At 43.8% G+C, this 20,337-nt stretch overlaps 1 protein-coding gene across 3 annotated transcripts in view; it reads right to left on the bottom strand.

The window, feature by feature from the left end:
• Positions 1-20,337, bottom strand: part of arhgef2a (Rho guanine nucleotide exchange factor (GEF) 2a) — a 63,565-nt gene that overhangs the window by 21,877 nt on the left and 21,351 nt on the right. For 2 of the 3 annotated variants that reach the window (XM_073858447.1, XM_073858448.1), the window contains one exon: positions 3,633-3,795. In XM_073858447.1, coding sequence (XP_073714548.1) covers positions 3,633-3,795 — 163 coding nt within the window. Of the gene's footprint in view, positions 1-3,632; positions 3,796-6,909; positions 7,210-20,337 lie in introns of those variants that run through there. The other variant, XM_073858449.1, reaches the window with a different exon arrangement.

Below are 20,337 nucleotides of genomic sequence, written 5' to 3'. Positions count from 1 at the left end.
AAAAATTTTTTTGTTCCAGTCCTTGATTCTGATTGGTCAATAGATGTGTTTAATTTACATTGAAACACAGCTATGATCACTGCACCCAAAAATTCTGTATAGCAACGTAAACATATGTGAAACATTCTGTTTCTGGCTTTTACTTCATGAAAGTTGCGATGATACATATTTTTGCTTTAATATTTGTATTGTGTAGTAACTGTTTTATATAAGCAATAAGGTGCTTGAGGGTAGTGCTGTACCATAAATAATTACAGATGAAGAGGTTGCATTGACTGCGCATTGCGTCGTGCCCTTTAGCCGTGACCTATGCCACGATACAGAATAGCACCTCGTACCTTATGCTTACATATAACATAACTTGCAGTTATCATCTAATAACTCCTTTCATGATGATGTAAAGTCAGTAAATCCAGTAACGTTCTTCTAGGATGTAAGAAAAGGTTTGTTACATCTAAACACAGAATTAAGTTGTGACTTTACACACTAAAATCATGATTTAGACAACTTTATTTATTTCTATTACCACATTTTAATGGAAAAATCATGGTTTGTCTTTTTTTAGATTTCTTTCAGCTATTAAGAAGAATCAATAAATATAATAACCAAATATTTTCTTTGAACATGAAGCAGTGTAATTGTCCACGTTTGTGTACAACAGGGTCCAGTTACACAAAATGAAGTATTATGGTGCAAAGTGCAAACAACAAAAAAATGTGATGTCCATGTATGTGGACATCCAAGTCTTATGAGGTTAAAGGTGTAATGTGGGTTTTTTTTAGCGGCATTTAGCAGTGAGATTGCGAAATGCAGGAAACCTCAATTTCGAAACGCAATGAGAATCTACAGTAGCTGCCACAGGACAAACATGTCAGCGTCTGAGACACTGTAAGGACGAAATGTGCTCTTTAGAACAGTTTGTCCGTTTACTGAAACATGGTGGCGACTTAAAGGAGACCCGCAGTGTATGTAGATAAAAACGTCTCATTCTAATGTAATAAAAACAATACAGTTCATTATGTAAGGTCTTTATACACCACTGATAATATAGTTATGTATGTTATATTGCATCTCTGTAAAGAGATCCTTCTTAAGGTCCCACATTGCACCTTTAACATAAATGGCTTACAAAGAAAATATTATCTGTGATAATCGACATTATGCTACAAATGCCAACAGCTTAACGTATCAAGGCCACAACATTCTTTTAAAAGTGAGTATTAATGTCTGTAATACTTCTTATAACCCAGCAAGCAATTTAAAAGTCGTCTAATAGCTGTTCAAACACATCCCAGTAGTCTAGGCTAAAACAAGGCAAAATGTGTGCTGCCAATGAAAATTTAATAGATGTCCATAGCCAAAAAATAAATAAAATAATAAATGAAACCAAACACCTTGTAGTCACTGCTGACTGTGCTTACATGATGAAATATCATGCATTTCGCAAGTTATTTCGGTAAAAACGTCATGTACCCTTATTCAAGTTACTCATAGCCGAACTATATCTGGCCCATAGTAAATCTAGACAGTGAAATGACGGCTATGCTTGCTAGACAGCTTTGTCCTTGTGTGTGAAAATGCTTTTGTCATTACAGCGCTGTCTCTGCAGAAAGAAAACTGGCCAGGCCTCCAGCTACAAGATGTGTGTGTGTTATCCTGGCATGCTGCAGTAAACCAGCCACTAAAAATATATTCCACATACTCTGCCTGTTACAGCACTTTCCATAATTTACTGTAACAGAAGGACTCTGTCCACCAAAACCAGCAATTTTTGGTAAAAAGACGTTTTACCACAATTACGTCATGTGAAAAGAGGATCTTGTGCTCAAAGTTGCACCTCCTAGACGCAATCCGGGACAAAAGTTGCATGAGTTGGGATGGGGGAAGAAAGCCGGAAAAATAATCGGAAAGAGTGAGGTAAGTGTCTGTTTTCATAGCCTGTGCATTGTGATTGGATAGATTATAAATACACGCTCGCACGTCCCAGGATTTTGCCAGTAATGCTTATTTTGGGGATTTTCCATCAACAGAGGACATAAGCAAACTATATACAAGAATAGTAATCCAATTGTACCTTAATTACAATCCACCAATGGTCATTAGTGTTGATTAAGATTAGTATTACAATTACGGCATTATTAATATTAGGTAAGGCTTTGTTCAAATCCATAACACTAAGAATTAAACATCAGCTCATCATAACCTGTCCCACACTGGTTGTGCTAAAGACTGAGGTATAAATAAGTTCTACAAAAGTCCCTTTAGGGAAGTCACGCCACTATCAGGCCATGTTTGCAACGCCTGAATGGGGAAAGGCAGATATCTCTAAAATCATGTGATAAACTCACAATTAAAGAACATATTTCTGAACAACTATTAAACCTGACATCAACTGTACCATACATTTTCCTTGAGCTCAAATTGCGCTAAAAAAAAATTTTCCGGTCATTTCAGCTACTGTGCACATGTCACGAAGTATCATGTGAACCATGTGCATCACGTGTCTTGTCAAAATAAGTGCCTGTTGCACACGCGTCAAAACCGTTTATGATAAAAGAGACGCTCACCTTCACAAAGTACAAGCAAGACACTCCATTAACACTAAACTATGATAACGCATGAGATTATGCGAGTATCTGGCAAACGCGAGCATCTCTTTTATCATAAACCCTGCAGCAGACACTTATTTTGACAAGACACATGATGTACATATGATAAGTCGACGCGCAGAACACATATTTTGAAATTATGAACCACACACATGACAAGCTACATACATGTTGTGACAAACTTCGCATCGAGCGCCCTCGAAAAAAGAAGTCACCGGCCGCCACTGCACGTGACCCTGTATAGAGCCGCTCCTCCAGAGAATCATACGTCTCTATTGATTGATGATTGGTTCTTTTAACTGGAAGGCGGGACTTCTGTCGCCAGAGCAGCCATATTGAGCCCTATTCAAAGTAATACGAGTGCTCAATCTTGTTATATCCAGTATCTTTGGTTCTACTAGTTAATCTAACCATCCATAACACCCTAGCAACCCCATAGCAACATGCTAAGAATAACCATTTAGAACACCTCCACCTACACCACCCTAACAATTTAGCTTTTTTCCAAAAACATTGTCTGCGGCCAAACCGCCTACTTCCATGCTATATAGTAGTAGGCAAAAAGTTACCTACTACTCCGTCAAGATCCAGAAGTGTTCATTCGATGGACACTTTGCTATCCCGTGATCCCCCAGCAGAAAAGTTATCCAACGGAGGGATGTTGTTTTCATTTAAAGTGGTAACGCGGCTCAATTTAAATGCAAATACATATATTAAACAGCTGTCTCTTGTGTTTAAATTGTGCTTGTTTAACATCATTCCAGTTAACGACTAACTTGATGTTGACAACGTATGTCACGCAATGTATGTCCAAATGTATTCATACTATCCATATTCATACTATATAGTACCTACTTTGTAGTTACCTTATCTAATTCAGTACCTACTGTCACAGTGTGCGATTTCGGACGCAGCCGTTGTCTTCAGAAATGGTAAAAATCACTGTTTTGCATAAACTGCATATGTGTGAGTGTGGTGTGTCATAGATGGATTTAAAATAAAGTGTGTGAATGTGGGACTCACTCGGGCAGCTAAGAGCCTCTTTAGCCGTGATGCTCTTGTTGCAGGCCGAGCATAGCGTTGTTCCAGACACAGTAAGACAGTTGAAGAGGTGGCCGTTACTGTAGCGTGCCTCTCTCTCCCTCGCTTCTCTTTCTCTCTCTCTCATGCGTTCCTTCTCCTTATTCTAATCAAAAGACAAAAACCAGCATTAAACATAGAATATAAAAAAACATGGCTGGTGTATATGTGCAAATGATTTTCAAAAGACTACAGCAAAAACACAAGTTTATGTTGAACGGATTTTAAGATGGTCAGGCAATTGACAAAACGCAACCTTGTACACACACAAACAGACAACAATGATGCTATTAGAGCCCAGTTTTAATTGTGTGACCGATTCATCTGCCACACTGGTACAGAGAGAGTTTAGCAACAGACTTTAAAAAGAAGTCTTGCAACACAATTTTGCAATAAAACATAATGGCCACATTGAACACTAAGAGGAAAGTATACTTTGGTAAAGGATTTATTACAACATTTACATTTATGCTTTTGGCAGACGGTATATTCACTGTATACATTTTATCAGTATTGCGTTACCTGCGAATCAAATTCACAATGCTATTTGCGTAATAACACTGTACCAGGAACATTGCAAAAACATAATAAAAATTCACAACATTGAAAAACAAAGAAATGAACATTGAACCCTATCAATAAAACACTATAAAACCTCGAGTTTACTCGTGTCACCTGCTCAATGTTTTAGATGGCATTGCTAAATCAGAAAAGTTTTAACCAGGAGCTGGTTTTGATTAATGTACTAGTCAGCAATTTAATGTTAAGCAAAGCTCCTCTCTGACCTGACTGACCATCTTCCTCTTTAACACATAAATACCTAACTCCTTATTAAACAGAAGACATGCAAAAAAAGTCTAGACGGACTGGAACAAAACGCACAGCATTTATCAAAACGAAATTAAAAGTTCAATTCTTTGTAAGATAAGAGACATTCATTTGTCTTACAGGACACCGAGTCCTGTTTTGGGATTGCTTATTCAGAATATGTGCCACTCTGTTGACACGCAGAGCAGGAAATAATGAGAGAGCACTTCCTCTTTCTAATCTACACGAGGCGTTGGTAAAGGTTGCCATAGGAACACTGCCATGTGTTGGAAGTAAGCAATAGAAAAGTATCAGCAGACCTACAAAACCTGCAGGACGTTGTTATCAAATTAATAGATCTAAATTGACCTAGATCTTGCCCAAATCAGACCTTCCCTAATGGCCACTTCATTTTTCGAAACAAACGTATGCGATCATTTCTGCTAATTTGGGAAGTCACGGTAGTTCTTGCTTAACCTGAGAACAAGCTGTCGGGTTGGGGTGCGGTATGTGCAGATGAGTTAGTTGTCACTTTAAGTGCAAACTGTCAGGAACTAGATTAAAAACCACAGGATACACTTAACAACCCCATACAGCCAACATTTTAAGCCTGCTTTTATAAAAATAATGTTTAGGCTGATTAAAGTATGTGTGCACGCGAAACCAAAACAACATCTCCGCTAGGTCACTTGGAAGTTGACAGTGAAGCAAACTATCCAAAGCATGAGACCTATGTGCCCCGAACACATTGTTGTGTGGGTTCATTGAGCTTGTCTTAGTTTTGTGTCACAAGTAAATGAACTGAGATTGGCAGGATTTAATATCAGTGCTCCAGAAGAGTCCCAGCTCCAGATTTAGTCCGGCCTGCTGTGGCCTGGTTATGATGGCCATTGGGGAACTACGATTTTTTGAAAGAGTCCATTGTGAATGCTGTGATGAAGCCAATACTGATAAAGGTGATGACAAGATTTACATACATTGCTCCTTACATACATGATGCAAACTATAGAAGTTTACAACTTAGATACTTTCAAAATTATCTAGTCGGCAGGTTGTTTGAATGACTAAAATACTAATGGAGAAAGTCCTGTACAGTCAGTTTTGTGTTTTTAAAGTCGACACATCATAGCATCTCGACAGATAAACCTTTAAACTCGCAGACTCTGATTTCTATCAAACCAAAAGTATTTTATCAGTATGTGTGTCATAATTCAACCCACAATCTTTGCATTGCTAGCAGCACCTTGATCTACCAGTTATACGTGCACAATTACATGAACTAGTGGATCTTGTTGGATGAATAATAAACCAGTTAACTGACTCCTAAATGCAACAGTCTGGTTAACACTGACATTGCTCTTCTACCCAATGATTCACAATACAGTGCACATATCAAATCGCTGCTAGATGCTTGCTAAACTTGACCTTAACCAACAAGGAGCCGATAGTTACAGAAGAAGCGATTGTGATTGCATCAGTTTGACATTTGACATGACCATTTAGTTGCAAAAGAGGCGATCTGATGACTCCATCTCGCTGTGTAAAAATCCTGCATTCGGACTTGTACCTGGTACTGATGCAAGTGTTATTTCTATGGCAACCTTGCTTTTGGCTCTCTCTTGAATTTTTCTTTCTCCATGCACACACAAACACACACACTCAAAATCTGCTATTCAACATTCCCACTCAGTAACACCTACACAACTAAAACTCCTACTTGCTGATAATTGGACCAAAAGTGAACATTCAGTGCCAGAACAAACACACAACCACTCACTCACACATCATAAAAGACACACAAGAGTAATTAAAAGTGACTTAAGAAAATTAACCATGGTTTTATTAGAGTGAAAGTGTAGTTGTCATGTTTTTGGTGGATTGATTACCATCTGTATTACTATAGTAAAACTATGGTTAAACTGTGATTACTTCAGTGAGACAATCTGTGCTTACTATGGTTTTACTATAGTATTAGTATAGTAAACACAGATTGTCTCACTGACTGAAGTAATATAGTTATGGGCTTTCAGCATTATTCACAAAATAAACAAATAAAAACAGCATTTACTGTAAATTAGTGTAGTCCCTTATCTACCAATCAAAATAAACAACCTCTAGTTGAACTGATAAATTATGTGTTTTACACTTTTGAGGAAGTTAAAATTTTAAGGCAACATTAAATATAAAGCACTATACAAATAAAACACAGTGTAGTTGAGTGTAAATAGTATACTTTTAAAAAGCAAAGTCAATCTATATTTCATATTACAGTGCCTAAGCGCCACGCGCTAGGTAGAAACCCGTTATGCGCCTTGCGCTACAGAAGCGCATGTTGAAATATTACTAAAAATCTAACGTGACCCCAACACGTCGGTATTTAATCAGGCAAAAATGCGATTACCCAAGATCTTACCCTTTGATTGATCTCCTTCATCCTTTCCTGTCGAAGTTTCGATAGATCCGCTACGCGAGACATTGCGATGTTTAGTCGACTTTAATACAAAAAGAAACAATTCCTGCTAAAGCCAAACCACATATATATCCCATTAATTATTGTATAAGAGTCCTGTAAGTGCCCGCTTATTTATAACAGCGGCGTTTTAACAAACATAATCCATGTAGAGACCAGCGAGCGCGTGCGACAACTTTTAGAGAAATGCGCCTCTCACCCTCTCCGTCTCTCTCTCTCCTCCCCTGAAGAGACGCGTTGCTGCTTTCGTCCAGGAAGCGTACAGATGACTGCACTTTATCCAAACCGCGCCTACCTTCATAAAAACTCTTTTATTTGAATCCTCTGCTATTTAGATAACCATACATAACTTACTGAAAGTCCCTCTCTTCTTTACAATTATGAATCATAGATATATTTTAACTTTGTTCATGCAACTTTGTACAAGTGTTATACAATAAAACTTAACTTACTATCATAACAATAAAATAATGGAATGCAATAACAATAACCATAATCATATAAATAAAAAATATGCAAATATTTTCTTGGTAAGCGGCATGTGGTAAGTCTGTGGTCAGAGGATACCAGATACCAGGTGCCAACATCTGTCATGATGTAACAGTTGCGGGCCTACTGGCATAACAACAGTGTATCTGTTAAAGCTGTGAGTCTCAAACCCTGTTGGCTTAGTCTCGAGCAATGACATCAGCTTTAAGTGCTAACACCTCAGCATTTCACAGAGACGGATGCGTTCTCTTATAGGAACTAAGACTAATATTAGGAAACCCTGTGGTGTGCATAAGCAGGCAAAAAATCCCTTCTGTAGAATGAAATGAATGATCATAGACCAGTTACATCATTTTACAAAAATATGCATTAAGATCAGAGTGCTAAGCGACACTTGAAGTCATCTGGTTATGGATGGGTGGCTATGCTGCAGTATTTTAATGGCTCTGCACTGCACTGCACTGCAGAACTGCACATGCAGCATGCTGCTCCGCACACACCTCTGCAGTAACACCTCTGTGTACCTCTGCGAAGGCAGAAAATGGTGGATGTTTCTTTTGGGAGGCGAGGGGCAGAGGAGGGGATATTATTTTCCCGCCTTGGTCACATCTGTCGCCATGCCAACAGTATACTGAGGCTTGGACTGGGACTGTGTTTTGCTTTCTCTTTATACATTTTGAATTGTTCCAAGTCAAATCTCTTAGATGTACATTCCCAGTAGTCATTCAGTGCATTTGTCAATCCTAGCCTAGTAGTCTACATCACCTAATCTCTCTAGGCCACAATTGCATTTGCAAATATCCTTGAAAAGAGGAGACAGCAAGAAAATAAGGCATTGAAATCTCAGACAAATACTGTGGAGTGAATACATTGCATGCCCTTGGCTAAGCTACGACTTAAAACATTACTAACAAATCCTACTTTAGCACCTGTTGCTGTCCATCAAGCTTTTGCCTGTTCGCAGATGTTTGTCTGTGATAACCAGGTTAAGGTATTGTAATCTAATTTCAATCATTGATTTTACTTACAGTGAAAAAAAATTATTCATTTAATTTACTCTTTTTTTAAGGTAAGTGGGTGCAATTAATTTATTTAAGCTACATTTAAACAAAAGTTTTTTGTTTTGCAATTTTTTTTTTAAATGTAGCTTAAATAAATTGATTGCAACCACTTACCTTAAAAAAAGTAGTAGAGTAAATTGAATGAATCATTTTTTCAGTGTACATTTCAAGCTTTGACATCATCTTACTCAGTCAATATGAAATATATCAAGGTTAAATTTACACAGAATGTTCTTTACATTGTGTATAATTTTATGTTGAAGACCAATAATCATCACAAAAATGACTTTAGGTGGGTTTTCACAAGCATGGCAGCTCGTGACTGCTCTTCCGAGGGGTGCAAATTCATAGTGTTCGCAGTGTCATGTGTGTTGCTCATGTTTTCAAAATATGTGTTTGTTGCATCATGTGAACCATGTGCATCACGTGTTTTGTCAAAATAAGTGCCTGTTGCACGCGCGTCAAAACCGTTTATGATGACAGAGACGCTCACGTTCACAAAATACACGCAAGACACTCACTTAACAGTAAACTCTGATTACGCATGAGATTATGCGAGTATCTGGCAAACGCGAGCGTCTCTTTTATCATAAACCCTTTAGACGCATCTGCAGCAGGCACTTATTATGACAAGACACGTGATGTGCACTCGACGCGCCCAACACACATTTTTAAATTATGAACAACACACATAACGGGCTACATACATGTTGTGACGAACTTCGCATCGTGCGCCCTCGAAAAAAGAAGTCACCGGCAGCCATGGTCAAAATTATTCAAACGTATGGCAAAACTGTGACACAGGTAGCAAAATACAAAAAAATATTTTTTTTCGGGAAAATGTATATACGTTTTATTAGTGTAAGTTCCTTGACCCCTGTACAGGACCTTGGTTTTTGAAAAAAACTTGAAAAAAATTATGAGTTGTATGTAACCCATACATGGGTCAAATATGGACAAAACCAAATGCTGGGTTTAAATTAACATGCAGAGTTGTTTAAACCCATGGTTGGGTGAAATATGGACATTTTCTAAGTTATTAAAACCAACTGTTAGGTTTGTCCATATTTTTACCCAATCATGGGTTGAAAAAACCCAGCATTAGGGCTGCAAGATATTGAAGGAAAATGCAATATGCAATAACTCGCTAAATAATGCAATATACAATATGCTATACAATAATTTTAGGTTTGTAAAATCCATTTAAATGATAATAAAATGTTTAAAAACTTAAAATTGTATAAACATGCATTCAACATTCTTTAAAAGAAAGCATCACTCTCGACTGTCTCTCTGCTATCTCCATCAATCGAAAACTTTGACTATGCATAATTTTTTTACGTTTTAAAATAATTCAGGGATTGCTATATGGATATTGCAAAATTCTGAGTAATTTCAATATATTTTGCAACCATACACAGCTTTTTTTAGAGTGCAACATAGTGATCCATCAGTTACAGTAACTATAAAGGTTGTCCAATAGCAGTATCTAATGGGGGCGGAGCTTATCAAAGTGTCAACTTTTGACCTGAATCCACCTCTTTGATAGCTCTCTCAGCTCTTTAGCTTTAAAGAGTCATGCACATCCTCTCTCTCTCTCTCTCTCTCTCTCTCGTTCGCTCTGTCTCTGAGGAAGGACAGATTGCTCTGTAGGCGGACTTCCACACAAATGTTTCAACACTTGTTCTCTCTCGCTCCATCTTACTCACGATTTCTTTAATTTCATGCGCACAATCCTACTTCCCCGTGTTAGTAATCACAATCCGTCACATGGGAAAAGCAACAGTTTATTACCAGTTAGATTTCAGAGCCCCGCAGCACTCCTGACCCAATCAATAATGATGAATACTCTGTCTTTGGCTGAATATTGGAGCTCTGCCTCAGTGTTCAGATATGGCTGATGTTAGCAGCTTGCTACAAGCTATGTTGAGTACTGATAAGAGAGCGAGATGCCACTTCACAATCACTGCTGCTTCAACAAGTGACTGGAAGTCTATTAAGCTTGTCTTGTTATTCAGAATGAATTCGAAATTAACTGCATGTAGCAGCCCACATTAAATTAATGGATTTAACTCTGATCTACAACAAAGATCATGGTTGGACTAGGGAAGAAAAATAGCAAACAAAATCTCAAAAATATCCTCCATATTTGAGTCATTTCTCTGGACACCAATGAGATCAACTGGAGAACAGATGAAAGGATTTTCACTAAATCTCCTGCTTCTCAGATTTCTCTCCTAAGTGAAACATGCGAGTTGCAGAGATCTCGACATGTCACGAACTGGGCAACTAAGATTGGGCAAAACACCAAATTCTGCAATCGAAAGGTCTGAAATTTAACTCTTTTCCCGCCATTGACGAGTTATCTCATCAATTAAGAGAAAACAGTTGCACGAAAAAAACGTATTCCTGAATAGTTATTATGGTTATCTATAATACCGCAGTTATCCACTATGATGCACTTACCCAATTTATAAAAAAAAAACTGAAGCAAAAAAATATTTATTAATTTTACACTCCATGTATGTTTCGATAATCGTTCTGAAACTAATCTCTAAAACCCCATTCACACAGACCTTTGGTGGCATAAAATACCCATAAAATTGCCAGACAAGCTTCTCTGTGAACGCAAACACATCCCGTAAATCTTCTGGGATCGTTGCCGGAAAAAGAATCGGGCGTGTCGTAGTGAGGATGCCCGCGTCATCACAACAAAAGTCATCGTTCAGCTCTTTAAAACGAGAGATTTACATGTATATCAACATTTACAACGAGAAATGTCGCAAATTAGATTGAAGCAGTTATCAGGAAATGATAAATGAGACGCATTAACAATGACAACATGAAGTTGGTTCAACTCTTTAAATGAGGGATTTACATGCAACACAACATTCACTACGAGAAATGTCAGCAAACTGGACTGAAGCAGATATCAAGTAAGTTATCTCATCACTTACTGCGCTGATACGGAGATCATTCAGCAGCATAAAAGAATATCGCGTCACATGCTCATTTGAGCTTATAATAAACAAAAATGCCTTTGCGTCATTCCAACAAGATATATCGTTCAGCTCCTCAAAACGGGGGTTTTAAATGCATATTAACAATCACGATAAGAAATGTCTAAAAAAACTGGATTGAAGCAGAGAACAGGGAGCTCAAATATCCACTCTGAAGCTGAGATCATTCACCAGCATAGAACGGCGTGTCACACGCTCCTTTTTAGTCTTATCATAAACAAAAATGCTTTTGTTTCTGGAGAGAGAAATAATTAATAATAGGCAAACTTCAGACGCTGCGTAGAAGATAGTGCAGGGCTTTAAACAGGTCATGTGTCTTTCCGTGAAAACAAAAAATCAAACGATCCCGGAAAAATCCAGGATGCATTTTCCATGTATTTTCCGGAATGTCTGTGTAAAAAGGGCTTAACAAAATTTCTTTAAAAAAATCAGTTATTTCAGCTATTTGCTAAAAAATACAAATTTTTGAAGAAAAATACCCAGATTTAAGAGTTTATAAGCAGAGAAAAAATATAGAAAGGATGAAATGCCCCCCCCCCCCCCCTGTTTGTTTGTTTGAAAGCAGAGGGTCTGTTCTTTAATTTAATATATTTGTATGTTTATATTTTTAGAAAAAAATTTTAATTGACAAAATTTTTCCTGAAAGGCATTTTGTAACTTTTTTGTGAAAATCACAAATAAATGCTGGCAGGCAACTTAAAAACAAAAGGCTGGTGGGAATGAGTTAACTTCTAAGCAGGTCCGGCCCAAGTATTTATGGGGCCCTAACATAATTTTTATCTGGGGGCCCCTCTGTGTTTTATTTGGGGGCCTTATAGTTTTAATGAAGGTCTGAGGATGATTATCATATTTTTTAAATCTTCGGCAAGTGATTTACTTGATTAAATACATGCACACATTAATTCTTAATTCTATCCCTAATAAACTGCTGAAAACGTCTCCATTACTGTTTTTGTCAATTACAATACACAAATCACGAAAATGACACTCATCTAAAATGATGTTTTGTAGTTTGCATCATTGGATAATACTGTTCAAATACTGAATGTTTAGCTACTAACATTGTGTCTTGCACTCTTTAAACTTTGAAAACGAAGCGTCCTGCTGAACTCCGCGTTCCCTTTCAGTCGGTCACTACGACGTCACGTCGTGACCGACGAATTGGGAACTCGCTTAGAGAGACCAATCTGCTTCGAATACTACAAAAAACGCCAATGAACTTGGCATTGAGATATTTGCATAATGCTGGCGCCGCCCCGCCAGGTGCGTATATAAGGCGCACGTGCAAATGAGGAAATCAGCTTTTTATCGCTTCGAAAGCCGGCAGTATCTGCTACTGAGAAGCTACTTTACTCTGTTGGGATCGATTGCGGAAGTTGGTTGGACTGGCAGTACCACAGCGGACGCTTCGCAGCATTCCACAGGCTCTGCATCTTTTTGTTTTGAGTTTAGTGTGTGCGTTGCCTTTCCCTGTGCGCATCATCAACTGAGCATCTGAGTGAATTTCCCTAAAAGAGTGATACGAGAGAGCTTTGTGCCTTGTTAAAGGCAGCCACTCTCTCGTATATCCGGCGATTAGCGTCCTTTTCAGGATGGCTTTTCGTCCGTGTGATCTTGCATGCGGGAAGTATATGGGTCCGAAGGACGGTCACGAGCGTTGTCTTTCGTGTTTGGGCATCGAGCACGCAGAGGCAGCGTTCGCTGGGGGTAAGTGTTCTCACTGCGAGAACATGTCCCTTGTGGATTTGCGGAGACGGTTGTCTTTCCTCCGGGAAAAACGCAACCCACGTCCAGCGAGTTCCGAACGCCGCCACGGAGCGGCCGTGAGGCTCTCAAAGGACGATCTCCGCATCACTGTGCTGAGCCGGTCGGGGGATTCGTCCTCCGGCTCTCAGCCTCCTCATCCACAGCCGGTTGATGTGCCGATGGAGACTGCAGAGTCGTGTTCTGCGATGTCTGCAGGATCTGTCGTGCCTCCCTCCGGGTCCACGGAGACCGCAGCATCCGAGGGTGGGCCCTCTCCCTCTGAGGATCCGGATGTCCTCCCCCCTTCCGGACGGGTCGTGACGCCGGATTTCGATCCAGAGATGGTGGCCGTGCTCTCTCGAGCGGCGGAGACCGTAGGGTTGGAGTGGGTTCACCCCCCACAGCCCGAACCGTCCCGCCTGGATGATTGGTTCTTTGGAGCTGCCCGGGTTTCACAACCCTCTCCCCCGGTACCATTCTTCCCCGAGGTGCACGAGGAGCTGACTAGGACCTGGAAGTCACCGTTTTCTACCAGATTACGGTCTTTTCAGCCCTCCCCCCTCACCTCCCTCACCGATGGAGCTGCTAAGGGTTATACGGGGATCCCCCCCGTAGAGCGTGCGGTCGCGATGCAACTGTGTCCGGCCACCGCTCCCTCCTGGAAGGACCGCCCAACCCTACCCTCCCGTGCTTGCAGACAGTCTTCCGGTTTAACGGGGGCTGCCCACCAGGCATGCGGAGAGGCGGCTTCAGCCCTGCACGCTATGGCGTTGCTGCAGGTACATCAGGCGAAAGCTTTGAGAGATCTGCATGAGGGAGGACACGACTCGCCTGTGCTTTCGGAGCTCCGGGCCGCGACGGATCTGGCCCTTCGTGCTACGAAGGTCACAGCGCAGGCGATTGGTCGTGCGATGTCCACGATGGTGGTCCAAGAACGCCATCTATGGCTCTGTCTGGCGGACATGTCTGAGGCGGAGAAGAACAAGTTCTTGGATGCCCCCGTGTCCCAGGCGGGTCTTTTCGGTGGAGTCTTTCGCCCAGCAGTTCTCCGCCGCCCAGAAGCAGACGGAGGCGATCGCTCAGATCATGCCCCGGCGCAAGCGACCTGCATCTCGCCCTCCAGCGCCGGCGGCCCCGTCTGCTCCTCGCCGAGGGCGCCCTCCGGCGGCTGCCTCCGCCCCCCCCGCTAGAACATCTTCCAGGCCACGGAGGGGGACCAGCCGTCGGCAGCCCGCCCCGCCCGCTCCACCCGCTTCCCGTGGTAAACGGAGGTCGAAGCGGCCCTGAGACGGGCGACCTGGATTTGGATGGGATCACTCTACGGGAGACGGTGATGGCACCACTCCTTCCACCGGTAGAGGGCCGGGTGGAGAATCTTTGGTTTCGTTTTGTTTCTGTTCCGCCGGCTTCTCAGCCGGCACCCACAAAACCACAAAAAGAGTGCATTCCTATTCCTTCTCCAGGTCTCCAGAGGATCGAGAGAGATGTGAGCGGGCAGTCAGATGCTCTTCCTCCCTCTCCTCTATCGCCAGCGGGTGTTCTGGCGAGTTCGAGTTCTCCACTGCGGAGACCGGACCACCAGCATACCCTTCGGAGTCTGCGTCCTCCGCTGAGGAGACCGGACGACCGTCTCTCTCAGCGGGCTCAGGTCAGTGTCACACACACACACACTGTAGATGCTTATGCTGTCACGGCAGACGCACCGGCAGTCCCGCCTGTCCCGCCTCGCTGCCCCGCCGCGGGTTCACCGGTTGTGCCGCTAATTCCTCTCGTACGGTACTTGGGAGCTTGGCTTCAGCTTCCCAACCCGTCTCGTTGGGTTTTACGCACGATCCGCCTCGGTTACGAAATTCAGTTCAATCGGCACACTCCCAAATTTGCGGGCGTACGTTTCACCACGGTGAAAGCGTCCGATGCACATGTACTGCGTGCAGAGGTCGAGGTCCTGTTGGCGAAGGACGCGATCGAGCCGATCCCTCTTACCGAGATGAGATCGGGTTTTTACAGCCCGTATTTCATAGTTCCCAAGAAAGGCGGCGGGTTACGACCGATTTTGGATTTGCGTGTCCTGAACAAATCTCTTCAGAAGAGGTCTTTCAGGATGATTACACCGAAACAGATTCTCAGTGCAATACGCCCCCACGATTGGTTTGCAGCGATAGACCTGAAAGACGCGTATTTTCATGTGTCCATTCTTCCCCGTCACAGACCGTTTCTCCGGTTTGCGTTCGAGGGTCGGGCATATCAATACAAAGTTTTACCGTTCGGGCTGTCTCTCTCTCCCCGTGTGTTCACGAAAGTGATAGAGGCGGCGTTACAGCCCCTCAGAGAGAGCGGTGTTCGCATATTGGCTTACCTCGACGATTGGCTTATAATAGCGCATTCTCGGCGGACGCTGTGCGAACACAGAGATCTAACACTTCAACATCTCGCCCGTTTGGGTCTTCGGGTCAACTGGGAAAAGAGCAAACTCTGCCCCACGCAGAGGATCTCTTTTCTCGGTATGGAACTGGACTCGATCGATTTATCGGCGCGTTTGACAGAAGAACGTGTTCAATCAATTCTGACTTGCCTCGGGTCATTCCGAGGGAAGAATACGGTCCCTCTGAAACAATTTCAGAGACTCCTGGGGCGTATGGCAGCAGCAGCGGCCGTGACACCGCTCGGACTGCTCCATATGAGACCGCTTCAGCGTTGGCTTCACGATCGAGTCCCGAGGAGAGCGTGGCGCGCCGGCATTCACCGTGTAACCATTACACCTGCGTGCCGCCTAACATTCCCCCCGTGGTCAGATCCTGCGTTTCTCAGAGCAGGGGTCTCCATGAGACAGATCTCCCGGCATGCTGTTGTACACACAGATGCCTCCGACACGGGCTGGGGAGCCACGTACGGCGAGCTCACGGCTTCGGGGGTGTGGACAGCACCCCAGTTGCATTGGCATATCAATTGCCGCGAGTTGTGGGCAGTATATCTGGGACTCGTACGCTTCGCGACGGAGCTGCGAGGGAAGGATGTACTAGTACGCTCAGACAACACTGCGACTGTAGCGTATATCAACCGTCAAGGCGGTTTGCGCTCTCGTCACCTGTCGCATCTCGCTCGTCATCTCCTCCTTTGGAGTCAGAAGCATCTGAGGTCCCTTCGTGCCATTTACATACCGGGCTCGCTCAATACAGCGGCAGACGCGCTTTCCCGAGCAGCGCGCCCCGGCGAATGGCGACTCCACCCCCAGACGGTCCAGCTGATTTGGAGGAAATTCGGTCGAGCGCAGATAGACCTATTTGCGTCTCCGAACAATACCCATTGTCGCCTGTTTTATTCACTAACCGAGGGCAGCCTCGGCGTGGATGCGTTGGCACACAGCTGGCCGCGGGGCCTGCGCAAATATGCGTTCCCCCCAGTGAGTTTAATAGCACAGATTCTGTGCAAAGTCAGGCAGGACGAGGAGAGCCTTTTAATGATCGCCCCATATTGGACGACCAGGAATTGGTTTCCGGAATTAATGCTCCTCGCGACAGCCCCTCCCTGGCGGATTCCCCTGAGGAAGGACCTTCTTTCTCAGGGAGGGGGCACATTATGGCACCCGCGCCCCGACCTGTGGAATCTCCACGTTTGGTCGTTGAGCGCGCGCAAGGTTTAAGTGATTTACCCCAAGCGGTATCTAACACTATTGACGCGGCACGAGCTCCGTCTACGAGACGGGCTTACGCGTTAAAATGGAACCTTTTCGTCACCTGGTGCTCTTCGCAACGCGAGGACCCCAGAGAATGCCCTATTAACATTGTGCTTTTATATCTTCAACATAGGTTAGATGGTAGGCTGTCACCATCCACTATTAAAGTTGATATCGCCGCTATATCTGCGCATCACTCACTTATTAACGGCAGATCAGTGGGCCAGCATGATTTGGTTGTTAGATTCCTGAGAGGCGCTCGCAGGCTAAACCCCTCGCGCCCTCCTTCTATTCCTCCCTGGGACCTGTCCATGGTGCTGAAAGCACTACAGAGTCCTCCGTTCGAGCCTTTGCAGTCTGCGAGTCTGAAGCTTCTATCCATGAAGGCTTTGACCCTACTAGCATTGGCCTCGGTGAAGAGAATAGGGGATTTACATGCATTCTCTGTTGACGATTCGTGCCTTCAGTTTGGTCCTTCTGTCTCGAGCGTGACCTTGAGACCCAGACCAGGCTACGTGCCCAAAGTTCCCACTACTGCCTTCAGAGATCAAGTGGTGAGCTTGCAAGCATTGCCTTTGGAGCAGGCAAACCCAACCGAGGCTTTGTTGTGCCCCGTACGCGCACTGCGATTCTACGTGGACCGCACGCAAAGCTTCAGGACCTCAGACCAGCTCTTTGTTTGTTATGGTGGCCAGCAGAAAGGGAAAGCTGTCACTAAGCAGAGGATGTCTCATTGGATAGTTGATACTATCGCCCTAGCTTACAACTTGCAGGGCATTCCTTGCCCCTTTAATTTGAGAGCGCATTCCACACGGAGTGTTGCCTCTTCTTGGGCATTAGCTCGTGGTTCCTCGCTGACAGACATCTGTAGAGCTGCGGGTTGGGCGACACCTAATACGTTCATTAGATTTTACAATGTTCGTATCGAGCCTGTATCCTCTCGTGTTCTTTCCTCACCAGGGAGGGCACGGAGAGCAGACTCGCAAGTCGGCTTGCAGCCTCCGACTGAGGCTCCAAATTGAGTTTCAGTATGGAAGGCTAACAGAGCAAAAATGCGTAATGGTTTGATTTGCTCCCTCCACTGCCTTGACAGCCTTTGTTGCGGAGCATTGGCTGTCAGCCTTTCACTAGTTGTATTCTTACGAACCTACGTGTTTGGCCAGGGCTCCACATTGCGTCCCAACGGGTTCCTTTGTGAGTATTATTCCGTGGGGTTAATCCTACTAGCCCACGTTTCCCTTAGCAGAGCACTGCTTTGCTTACACAGCCACGGCTGTCATTTGACCTCAACTACGGTTGACTTTCGCCCACCAATAGCCCTTAACGGGGCGGTGGCTTCCGCAGCGTTCCTATCCCGCTCTGGTAGGGCGCTTCCCAGTTGCTGGCACTACTGTGGGGTTAAAGGAACATCTAGTGCCCGGCCCTCTGCCTTAAAACCTAATTCTCCTTATCCTTAAGTGGAAACCGGAGGGCTTTACGCAGACACTGGAAGAGGTCAGCCCCTAGTGGCGTTTTGGTAGGGATTCCCAATTCGTCGGTCACGACGTGACGTCGTAGTGACCGACTGAAAGGGAACGTCTCGGTTACGGATGTAACCCTCGTTCCCTGAAGGAGGGAACGGAGACGTCACGTCCCGTCGCCACAGGTGCTGCCACCTGCTGTTTAGGCCGGTCACCTTCCGGCTTTCTCAGCGAACAGAAGCTGATTTCCTCATTTGCACGTGCGCCTTATATACGCACCTGGCGGGGCGGCGCCAGCATTATGCAAATATCTCAATGCCAAGTTCATTGGCGTTTTTTGTAGTATTCGAAGCAGATTGGTCTCTCTAAGCGAGTTCCCAATTCGTCGGTCACGACGTGACGTCTCCGTTCCCTCCTTCAGGGAACGAGGGTTACATCCGTAACCGAGACGTTTTCTTTGATCTGATTGGTCACCGCTCAGCTCTTTACCCAGTAACTCCCACCTTCTTTCTTTTGATTGGCCCGGGTGTGCCTCATAAGTCTTGAAAAGTGAAGCCGCTGGCTCTTTGATCGCCCCCTGGTGGTTGACTGCAGTACAAGTCATAAACCCCGCCCTCTCCATTCAAACGAATGTGACTCTGCTCTAAATAAAACAATTATTTACACTTCCAATAAAATTTTCCGAAAGATGGTTTTGGTGCTTTCAGGTAGTTGATATCACGCTGATATATGTTTTTTTGTGATACGTTTTATTTTAGCTAGTACATTGATGCTATAGAAACGAGGCGTGTCGTTATGATTGGCGTGGTTGAATTGGGCACGCGAGCGTTTGGGCGGAAATTTGATACCGCGGCTCCACCTCTCCCCTCGTTCAGACAGCCAGCGACTTAAGCGCTGTGTGTCGCCCGTCTCTTTCAATGAGGCGTTTCTAAATCTGCTTGTCATAAACAAATGAGTACCATCCATGCCAGTAACAGACGAGAGAAGGTTGACGTGAACTCCACTGCTTCATTCTAATTGGTAGTCGCTCCCGAAATTCGCTCGACATTTGCATAAAGTTAAACTTTTCTAAACTTTCTCGCGTCGCTGGACACGCCCATACGGTCGCCAACAGTCACTTTTGCTCGTGTCGCCGGAGGTCGTCCGGTTTCCATTTAAATGAATGAGATCGCGTCGCTCTGCTACTGCTGGTCGCTGGCTGTCTGAATGGGGCGTCTGGCTCCACTGACGATTCCTTCTGGGCATGCCTTGGCTCCAAACTGACGTTTTACATTACATGACGGCGACATGGTCGGACATTTTTGGCTTCAATTCATTACAATGGAGAGTGGCGACGTCGCATCGTCCATCTTTTTTTACAGTCTATGGATTGGCCGCCTCACTTATTTTGACATTGAGGAGCGCATGCTGCATTGTGTTGGAGCACCAAAATCCAGTTTGTTTTTTAGACGGAGTTAATTGCACCTCTTAGTTTGCTTAATGCCTTGGGCCATTGCTCTAAGTAAATCAAGTTTTGAAACTGCTGTTGACTAGATAATCTAACCTTTCAAGGTGCCTGTGAAACGGAGCTCATTTATGTATTACGCACGTCGTTGTACACATTTCAAATCACAATTTTCATCTCACCGAAGATTGTAGTTACATTGATAGTGGGTGTTAGCTATGGCCATGACTCTACATTGTAATAAATAGATAGACAGAAAAAGATAGAGAGATGTAAGCAAGAAGAGCGTTGCTGTGGGTTACCACTCTATAGAGAAGGCACTCTTATGAGTTTTCTGCTGGAGACAGAAAAGTGTGCGTCTCTCTGTGTGTGTGTGTGTGTGTGTGTGTGTGTGCGTGTGCATAGAGTGGGAACACTGTGTGTATTTTCTGCACAGATAATGACCAGGTTCTGGAGGCTGATGCCCACGAGGCCTGTC

This window comes from Misgurnus anguillicaudatus, chromosome 20 (assembly GCF_027580225.2).
Source record: "Misgurnus anguillicaudatus chromosome 20, ASM2758022v2, whole genome shotgun sequence".
NCBI classification, from domain to species: domain Eukaryota; kingdom Metazoa; phylum Chordata; class Actinopteri; order Cypriniformes; family Cobitidae; genus Misgurnus; species Misgurnus anguillicaudatus.
This window is presented reverse-complemented; position numbering and strand designations above follow the sequence as displayed.